Raw genomic sequence first — 11,283 nt, forward strand, 5'->3', positions numbered from 1 at the left:
TTACTGGGTCCCTGGGGAGTTTCCCGTCGGCCGTCTGAGCTTTATGAGGCGCTGGTTGACTTTTCGGAGGTTCTCTGCATTCTGGCATTCACGTGCGAAGTGGCCATCTTCCCCACACTTGTAACAGAAAACGTTAACTCGGTCCTGTCGTGCTCTGGGTGTGCTCTCCAGTCTTGCCTCAACTCTTTGGCTGGGTCTCTGTGAGGTCAACGGTGGTGCTGCTGAGGGCGATGAAACGGAGAAGGAGAGCAGGCGTGTCATCTCATTTTTCAGATGTTGCACCTCCTTTGTCAGACTCTCAACAGAAGGGACAGGTTCAGTAGGCACGGGACTGGGGCAAGAAAATGCAGCAGGGCGGGTGCTGTACTCAACAGGAGCTACCATAGCAGAGACCGCGACATGACTGGCAGCTGGCCTTTCAAATATCAGAGCCTCCTCTGCTCTCACTTCACGCAACAGCTCAGTGAAACTGGGTGGAGGCTTGAATTTGTACACCAACATGATGCGAAGAGCAACCAAGTCATTAGGCAGTGCGCCCCGAGCAACTTGCTCTATGCGGGTCCTGTCCATGTCTCGTAGCAGAATTCCCCCCTTTCGGAACACAGAATGCAGCAGCTTGTCAATTCTGAGGACATATGCTGAGAGTTTTTCGCCTTGCAGCTGAAAGGTGTTTCGGAGCTTGAACATGAAGTCTAGGGCACTCTCAGTGGTTCCAAATGCGGTTTCCAGTGCTGCTAGGTAATCATCTGCCGTTGAACTGGGGTTGCTCACTCTCAAGCATCGCACAATATCCGCTGCTGGCCCTTTAAGACATTCAGCGATCTTCTGCTTCTTCAAGGGGTCTGGACACTTCCACTCCTCAAGCAGGTGCGTCATCTGTTCTGCCCAAGCATCATATTCCTCTTCTCCAGGCGGTGTTGGCTTGATACCTGAGAACACGCGAAGCTTTCGGTGGACTGGATTTTCCACAGGGGCTGCATGACATTTGTCCACTAGAGAGGTGATGGCATTGACGAGCTGCACGTTCAGGTCTAACGATGCTGGTGGCAACATGGCAGACGATGGCATTGCAGGGTTTGGCGTGGCTGGCATGGGCATAGCAGGAAATGACACTGCAGGCATGGCAGGGGTTGGCATGGAAGGGGTTAACAGGCCTTGCACATCAGCGACAGTCCTTCCCTCATAAGCCAGGAAGGCTTTCAACTTGGCTTCAAAATCTTCCTCTGGGGGAATCTTCATAGACAAGGCTTCTGCAGCAACACTGACCACCCAGGGAGCCACCTCAGTATTAAGGGCTACCTGCTCAGGCATCTGAACTACACTGACATCCTGTGATATCTCAAGGAGAATTAACTGACTCCTACCACAAGCTGCCAGGAACCGACCTATGATTTTGGACCTACCAAAAACTAGTGCATTATCTAATGTATTGTACACAACCTCATCAGTAACATTTACTGACACATTACTAAGCACTATTGCTCTTTTGAAATCAATACCCTTGTCCTTACACCAAATAATTACCTGTTCAGCCTCCATATTTCAATACAGTGTAAATTTATACTAGTATTTTTCTTCAAATGGTCAACACAGTATACTCACAGTAGTATCAGTAAAATCACTAATGATCAAAATAGCAAAATTAAACTTAAACATTAAATTTCCAACATAGTATATGCAACACAGTATACTCACAGTAGTATCAATAAAACCACTAATGATCAAAATAGCAAAATTAAGCGTAAACATTAAAGTTCCAACATAGTATATGCAACATAGTATACTTATTCAGTAATATCAGTAAAACTACTACTGTTATCACATTAAAATAGCAACATTAAAACATCAAATATTAGAAATATTAAATTCACATTGACCTTTAAAACACAGCAATCAAATTCAATCCCGGACGAGAGTCCCCACGTGTAACCAACCTGCTCATCAGCATTGTATGGCGTTAAGCTATTTACGGTCTAGAGATGATTACTCACTTTACCAGAGGCCAGGGGTAAACAGTAGAAATGTTTACTGATGACTGCTGTGCTTTCTAAGGTTGTGCTCTCGAGCCCCCACTCTGAATTACACCTCAGAGATTCATTTAACACACACTGTTCATATTTTAGTTGATAAATCACACATAAATAAAACAGAGTAAAACATTACGTAAGTTATATTAAACTAATAACCATTTATTTGAGCCCACAGTTGAAAATGATAAGCCCAAACACAATGGCAAGAAATGCAGGACACTGACAAAACCATACACAAACAAGAAAAAGAAAAATACCCGGCCGGGGTTAAGCAAAGTTATTGTGGGTACCCTGAAGGCGCGCGATGGAGCTCATACCGTCTATTGACCTGAAGCGCTTACTCACAGACAGCCGACAATGTAATCCACCTCGTATCCACAAACGCAACATCCACCGATGTCACCCGAGTACCGACTCCATGACCATCCAAGGTAACGGTTCTCTGACACGAAGTAGCCTCCTCTGTTGGTCTTAACCCCGCGACCCGGTCTTAACAGGCTAGCGGAGTCTCCGTAGTTGGCCGTTCGTTAGATAGATTATCCAACTGTCAGTGTCAAACGGTAGAAAGTATCCAACTGTCAAATGGTAGAAAGTGAACTAAACTTCTCAAACGAAACATAACTCATGAACTGAAACCAAACGAACACAGAAAGACAGTGTGTCGAACTGCTCTTTCTCCTAAACGTCTGTAGTTGACATGTTGACTTAAAAATAACTAATTAAACTCTTTTCCAACTCGGTATCGAAAGATGTCTCTCCCGTTCACAATCCCCTCCTACGCTCCTCTCCCCGTTCCCATGACAACCTGGTAACCCTGTCAACCGAACAGCAGGCCGTATTGAGAATGAGGAGTTGTCGTCATAGTACAGAGCCCCGCCCCTATCCGCCATGTTGGCAGAATGCCAGCGAGAAAACGCCATTCTCTCCATTCGTTTACATTGTACGCGTGTGTTTTTAAATCAGTAAGTTTAAACAGTGCGGAATTGCAAGAACATGCCTGGAAATCACTGCTGTGTGAAGAACTGTTCCAGTACCTCACATAATACGTTTGGGAAACATAGGAACAACGAAATACATTTTTTTTCGGTTTCCTAAATGGACGCAGCAACAGGGAGAGCAGGCGTCTGACCTGACGAGGAGACGCTGGGTTGCCTGGCTGGCTGGACCTTACTTTCGATTGCACCCCTCCGTCGATGAGAGTGTGTTCTCTACATTTTCACTCGGTACGTTATCTAAAAATCTCTTTATGTTGTTGTCTCTTAAAGCTACGAAGTTACTTTATGTTGTTGCAAACCCTGAAGTGCACCTGACGTTGCTGCCTAGCTAGCTAACTAGCGAACTGTTGCCTCTTCAAAAATGCTCTATTTGCAAACTGTTGCCTCTTCGAAAATTAATGTTAACTACCCCCTAATGTGGCTAATGTGTTAATGTGTACCCCTTCAGCCCTTTCGTCATACCATGAGCAGCGTTACCCTCTCAGTCTGTATCTTTATTTTGCATGTGTTCTGTGATGGGTTTGCCATTGATTGCATAGGTTTTTTTCATAAACTATTTATTCTGTTGTAGGTAAGCCATCATATGAGATGTTGGAGAACCACGCTGGCTGGACAAATTCAGCTTTTTACATTCAACTGTACCTTCTGCACATGCTGCTCAAATGTGAGGGTGAAAACCTAATGCCTTTAGATAAGATTGTCACTGTTTGCTGTGCCTTAACGAACATGTGCAAAAGTGTTGTTTGAGTTCATTCCTCGTTGTTCATTACTTTTTAATTTGTTTGAAATAAATGTTTGAGTGCCTTGTTCATTACCTTTTAATTTGTTTGAAATAAATGCTTGAAACAACTTGATATGGCTTAACAATGTTTATTAACAGAACAGGAAAAAAGAATAAGGGCGCAAGGTGCAGAATGCAATATACCTCTAGGAAAAGTTAACAGTGCAAAAGAACATGTGTGCATTCAGAATAAAAAGTATAAAAATTTCCAGCATGTAAACATTGACAACAAGCAATAATAAAATAATACTGTTACTAGTGCAAAAGAACAAAGAAACACTATTCAGCACAAGAAGAGCAAAACCATGGCGTGTCAGCGGAGGGTCTGTCCACAAGCCCCACACAACTGAAGTGATACCACTGGACTGGTAAGTGGAGGCTCAGAGTCTCCGTGAATGCAGGACCTGTAAAATAAATAAAGTGAAATAAACTAAACAGTAAAAAGCATTTATTTCAAGTTACAGTCTACACTTTAGACACATTGATAATGGCTGTAATCTAACCAGGACATGTACACCTTGCATTCAAAATGTTAATGGCTGAAATCTAACCAGGAATGTACGCCTTGCAATCACACATAAGTACCCTAGCCAACCCAGAACTGGTTTGTTCACTTTGCAGCCCCCAACACCCAACACAATAACCTGCTACAGTATGTGTCGTTGGGCTAAAATCAAATGACAACTAAATACCTAAACATAAGCTTTAGCATACATCAAAACATTGGAAACGTTTGTGTACATTGAACATCTCGTTAATCTAGTGTTTACAAAACAAGTCGCAGTTAATTACGTTGTCATTTTGGTCAAGAAGTGTCTAAATACAATGTAATTACAACACACTAAAACGCATGACAAGAACCTTACCTTTGCCAGTACAGCGCTGTTATCATCACCAGAGCCACCTGGAGGCTTGTGGATGGCCAAGTCCTGCACCCAGCCACAGGAGAAAGTCTCGTACGATTCCAAAGATTTGTGACTTTTAAACTCCTGCATAGTGTAGTAACTTACACCAAAGACAAGATAATTGACTAGTATGTCCATATATGTGCACGGAGGTAACTGGTCCAGGTCTCTGTGCCATTCTGCTGCAGGGAGCTCGTAAGGATCAATATTTTGGATGCTGGACAGTTTCTCCAAATACCGCTGCTTTGCGCTTGTAATAAGCTTGTCCCTGCAAGGTCCCTTTTCTTTCGCCTTATCTCTCTCCATTGCTTTGCTTTGTTTCTTTCTTTTGTATTCGTCTCTGCCCTGCCGAAATGACAAATGCGGGAGGATATCCGTTAAGTTAATGGCGTTGCCCCTGGCAACCAATACATTCTTCTGCCAACATGGCCGACCGGCCGACCGGAGTCACGTGACTTCTCATTCTCAATAGGAAGCTATAATACTCCGTCAACGAAATAAAAGTTCATATAACAAGTTGTCTACAATGTTATAAATACAATACATTACATTAGATGCTTATTAAAACTCTTATTTAAAACATATATTAGTGCACCAAAACATATCAACACATACTTGGCTTTAGCCAATATTTCAGGTGTGTTACAGATATATGCAATATTACCTTACTGATATCACATGGATTAATTATTGAAATAGGCAATGATGACATATGTGTTGTCTGTGCAATACACATAGTGGTGAAGGATTTCAATATCAGTTTGCCATGAATTTAATTTTAAAGGAGATATTAAAAATCTTTCAACAAGGCAATATATTCATTAACTTAATATTCAAACAATACTTTAGATGCCTGATAATAACAATCTAAATTCTATCCAACAGTTTAAAAGTGCAAACAAATGATTTATGACAACATCAGTTCAATGAATCACTTGATTTAGCTCACCTTTTCCAGGAAAGTGTTGATGGTAGATCAGATGAATGTTCTTGTTGAGCTCGAGGATATTTTGCAGAAGACCGGGAGCATTTGCTGCCTGCCCATCATGCCAAACTTCATCCAAGTCACTCAGTGTCACCCATGAGCGTGCCAGTCCTGCAAACTCCTGGAAGGCAAACTCAGCATACTGCTGAAAGGCTTCTAACAGCCCCTGGCTCTCCCAGCCTCCAAACCTTGATCTCAGAGATTCTGGAACTGTCGATCCATGAAGGATGACTAGAGGCTGAAGGCCCACCTCCAGCAGCTGCTGCAGAAGGATCTGATAACATTTGACCACAGCTTGCTGTGGCTGGCTGGGGTGGCCTATGGGGAGGAGTTGAGCCCATGATAGTGGCACTTTGAAGTGGGTCACCCCTATACTCTGGAGATGCTCAAAGTACTGTTTCGAACCAGGAGGTATGGGACGACTGCAGTCAAAGGCATCACCCCCTCCCCTTTCAGAGCGTTTGACCAACTGCTCTGTCAGAGGACCTTCAAGAAGCATAAAGTCCTCGTGTCCATTCACCCCGCTCCTGCCACCACTGTACAGACACAAAACGTGCAGACACACAGTCCACAACAGTTTCTTCATTGTGGCATGTAAAAGCATGCACTGCTGTTATCCACAAGCTGCCAAGCTTTTTAAAGCGATGATGTTCAGCTCTCATAAAACTGTTACGCAGTTAAGATCAATATCACATCCGTTTATTGGAGGTTAAACTGTTTTACTGCAGCTGTGTTATGATGATCATAAACACTCTGGACTCATGAAAGTTACAACTGCGTCTCTATCTTGCACTTATTGGTAGGTTTGAAGAACTTGGAATGTGCAGTGTTAGTTTTACCATAAGGAAAAAAACACAACTTTTACAATTGTGTTTACACGTGTCACCCTGCAGCAGTATTTTCCCCATTATTTTAAGATCAATTGAAGTATGTCACACAAATGAATTACAGAACTTTTAATCAAAATCTGTCTTCTAGGCATCAAGTTTCCAGGCACTTTTCATACGTTCTTCTTGTTATCATCAGATATTCACTCATATTTAGTAAGTGGTCAGAACAACTTTCTTTTACCTCTTTGTAGAACTTCCAGACATAAATGTTTTATCAAATTCCATGGTCCCCAGCTCTGGAACTCCCCAGACAGAGGTCTCAAGCTTTTATCCTCCTACAAAATGTTTAAGTCTAGTTTGGTGAGGTATCTTCTGTCCAGGCAAAATTTCAATTGAAATGAAATTGTGATTTTGTTCTCTCTCTGTATTTTTCCTTGTCTCCTCCTCTTTTCTGCCTTTTCTTTTCTTTTATTGGTTGATTTAATTTAATTTAGTGTTTTGTATTTATATTGTATTTATATTGTTTATAAAAATAAATAAATAAATAAAAAGTACCAAATGAGTTCCGCAGCATAAAATGTCAAGAGAGCATCATTCAGTCGACCTTAATGCAGAACAAGTGTGTGTCAGCGAGTTGAACTGGATAAAGGCTAAATATTTAGAGAAACGTACACCTGGGTTCATGGTTCCTTCTTGGCTGCTCGCTGTTCTTGTTCTTTGTTAGTTTTTGTTTTAGCTCAGTTTTTTTTGTCTTTAGTTATTGGTTTGTGATCAGATTTCTTTAGTTTGAATCATTGTAGTCGTTTATCTTTTAGTTATTCTCTTGTTTTGTCTTTATTACTTTTACTTGGATCAGGTTGTCTTGTCTTATTTCAGTTTTGTTTGGACTGGCGGCCTGTCTAGGGTGCACCACGCCTCTCATCCCATCACTGCTGGGATAGGCTCCAGCCCCCCCCCCCCCCCCCCTCTCTTTTATGTAACTGATGGAACCACAATGGCGTGATAAATATATAGACTCACTTTGGCTTGTTATGAATTTTTTTGGCAAGTTTGATTGTCCCTTGCAGCAATTCATGTTTACTAGCTATGGTGAAATTAAAATCATATTTTGAATGAGATAACGGTTTTCATAACTCTTTACAACACAAAGGTCATGATAAAACAGATTATCTAATACTGGGGAAAGATAAGGTCCTCTCACATTCTAATGTCAGTGTGAAGGGGAAGGAGTAAAATAATAACTGCAATAAATGAGTGAATTACAAAAGAATCCTTAGGGGTAAATACTAGTAAAAACCGGAACATCTGCGACTCTCAACTACTCAAAACATTGGCAAACATGAAACTAATTATTTGATTTAAATATGAGTTGAACTTGTGAAGTTCCAAATGACCATCTCAAGATGTAAAACATGCAGAAGAAAGCAGATAAATATCTCCTGCTAAAAGACATCTCACACAAATCCTATCATAGAAGTCATGCTGTATGTTCATATGTTCACAATATCTACTGTTTACTTTTCCAATGCTTGGACTTATCTACTATTTTCATCACGTTAAGCATGATAGGGTAAAGAAGAAAAAAAACAATACGATCTATAGCATATCAGCAAGTTGTATTTCTCTTTTGTTCTGAAATCCATTTTTCAAACTTAATTTTATACACAACACCACTGGAATTTAAAGGTACAAAGTAGTTTTGAAAAAAGATCGGATCAATAATTAGATTTATAATATTTAAAATGGTCTTAGGCCTTTTTAAGGATGAAAAATATGATTTAATCTGCGGGTCTGTCGCATTTCCACTGGAGGGGTCCAAAGTCAGCTGAAATGTTTCTCTTCCTTGACACTTCTCAGGACTTAAATTTCGTCATTACTTATGGATCAACAGTACCAAATTCTTTGAGATCAACGTATGAATGTTAGGAACGGCTAAAATGATCTGCTCAGCCAGTTGAGCTACTGAGCATCTCTCTGTAAATCTTATTTTGCTGAAAGATTTCCACCTTAAAGAAGAAAAGAAAGAATTAAACATATTGAAATTAAATAGTTGTTCCTTAAAATCATGACAAACTAATCCATGTTGGTTGGTTTACTTAGCAGCACAATAATTACTTTTTACATTTTTTTTAATTCATTCAAATTTTTTTCTTTTTTGGCAGTGCTTAATTCACCTCAGCTCCTAAATTCTACAGATATCTCTGTTTACGAGCTGTGCAGTCATTAAGGACATACTTTAATGAGATAACGGTTTTCATAACTCTTTATCAAATGTCAAAGGTCCTGATAAGGAAGATTATGTGAATGGTCTAATACCGGGGAAAGGTAATGTCCTCTCTCATACTAATGTCCGTCGGAAACAGTAAAATGATAACTTATTCAATTTGTTAATTTGAAATTCTTTGGGGAACAAGTAAACGACAGCAGTTGTCAAGAACCACGGTGCATATTAAATTTACAAAATTCACTGGACTTAAACATCCTGTCATCTGTTACTGAAAGTTATCAACATTAGCAGATCATAGGTCAGTTATTCATAAAAAGCTAAAGGTCCAAAAGTGCACTAAATAGATAAATATATAACTATTACTTCCTGTTTTTAGTTCAAGTTATTATTTATTTAAATCCGTTTTCACATCGGAGCAGAAGTCATTTTCAAGTCTTTTGAGACTTGAGACCAACGTATGTTCCTGTAACAACAGCTTACTAAAACACACTCCAAAGGGATCGAGGTAAAAAGCACAAACATCGAAGCATGTCACCGGAGAGGGTGACATGGAGCGGATAAGCAACGCAGACAACCCGGCTGTAATGATAAGATTTTCCAACAGAAAGTATAAAATGCAACTGTCAAAGCAAGGGAGGAAACTGAGAGGCTCAGACGTTTTTCTAAATGAGCACTTAACCAAAGAAAATGCAGACATTGCAAGAAAGGTGAGACTCCTGAGGAAACAAGATAAAATCCAAAACACTTGGACTCAACATTGCAAAATATTCATAAAGCTGAAGGGGTCTCCAGAAGAGGCCAAAGTCTTGGTCATCCGAGATACTGGGGAACTGGACAAATTCTGATGGAGCCAATCAAAGCAAGGAAAAACTTACAATCATCACACAAGGACTGGACACTGGACACAAGAACTGGGCACTTTCCTTTATACTGAGCGTAATCTTTTCAGCAACATCAATATCAGCTGCCGGTATTACACTGAGAATCAATACAATGCAAAGTTAAGAGAAGAAAATAAGATATCAATTATTCTCTTCAACACCAGAAGTCTCTATGCCAATTGCCATAAAATGAAGGAATATCTCAGTCAGTTCAACACTCCATTTAATATAATAGCCATATCAGAAACTTGGATCAATGATGAGAGAAGGGAGTAAATTCTGAATTAAACGGGTATGAATTTAATTATATCAACAGAAAGAACAAAAGCGGATATTATATAACATTATAAAACATATTATATGTTGATAATAGTTTGGAATATAAAATTAATTTAAAAAATGACAGTTAGCTGTTGATGATTTGATGAAGTGTATTACAGTAGAAATATGATGTGAAAAACTGAAAAATATAACGGTGAGCTGTATATATAGATCTCCTGGATCAAGCATAGAAGTGTCATGTCTGTGACTTCTTGCCATGTCTTTAGTTTGTGTTTGGTTCTTAGTTTTTATCATGCCTTTGTTTTAGGTCCAGGTTGTCATTTTAGTTCTGCCTTGCCATGCCATCAGCCTCACTTCCCTCACCTGTGTTTTCCCCATCAGCTGCACTCTATCCCTAATCACCCTCCACAGTATTTTAGTTTCCAGGTCCCCTCATTTCTTTGTGAGATCCTTGGACCATACATGTACACCTTCACGCCACGCCATGTCAAGTCAAGTCAAGTCAAAGTTAAGTATTTATCCATGCCATGCTAAGTTGTTTGTTTTGTTCCTAGTCTTGTTAATGTTTCATGTGAGTCCACAGTTTAAGTTTCTTTGTTATCCGGCTCAGCCGCGCCTTTTGTTTGTTACTTAGTTTTTGTAAAATAAATCTAGTTGGCTTTTGAATTTCCGCATCCGTGTCCTTCTCACCCACCAACCCTGACAGAAGGAGCTCACCACCATGGACGCGGCGGATTATGCTGCCTTCTGGGAGCTGGTGGAGGTTTTCTGGAGCCGCTCGGGACCGAGCAGCACCTCCTGGGAAAAGCTGGACGCTGCTAATGACTTTGTAGACTTCTTTTGTGCAGAAGCAGGTCCTCCAGCACATACCAGGGGTGTCAGCTATCTGGTAGGAGGTCAGGACTGTACAGCGCACTGCCTCGCTGGAAATTTTCGGCTTGGAGCCAGAAGAGGTACCTGCGCTGTACAGCTCCTCCTCCTTTCCTACACCGCAGCCCCAGGACCCAGCTGCCACAGAGCAGGCCCCAGCCACAGAGCAGGCCCCAGCCACAGAGCAGGCCCCAGCCACAGAGCAGGCCCCAGCCACAGAGCAGGCCCCAGCCACAGAGCAGACCACAGCCACAGAGCAGACCACAGCCACAGAGCAGACCACAGCCACAGAGCAGACCACAGCCACAGAGCAGACCACAGCCACAGAGCAGACCACAGCCACAGAGCAGACCACAGCCACAGAGGCGACCACAGCCACAGAGGCCGCGGGGCCCGACCAAGAGGCCACAGGGCCAGACGGTTTGGCCTCTCATTTACACCAAAACCCAGTTTTTATTACAGAAAACGATTATTTCTAAAACCTCCGGCCAAAGTGG

The 11,283-nt window shown here is 41.3% G+C and overlaps 1 protein-coding gene across 1 annotated transcript; it reads right to left on the reverse strand.

Annotated features, from left to right (window-relative positions):
* LOC142395938 (paraneoplastic antigen Ma1-like) lies at nt 1-1,311 on the reverse strand. Its single transcript, XM_075478488.1, has one exon. The coding sequence runs from the start codon at nt 1,309-1,311 to the stop codon at nt 1-3; it is 1,311 nt and encodes a 436-aa protein (XP_075334603.1).
* Nucleotides 1,312-11,283: the final 9,972 nt, after the last annotated feature.

Source organism: Odontesthes bonariensis, chromosome 12 (genome assembly GCF_027942865.1).
Source record: "Odontesthes bonariensis isolate fOdoBon6 chromosome 12, fOdoBon6.hap1, whole genome shotgun sequence".
Classification (NCBI taxonomy): Eukaryota; Metazoa; Chordata; class Actinopteri; order Atheriniformes; family Atherinopsidae; genus Odontesthes; species Odontesthes bonariensis.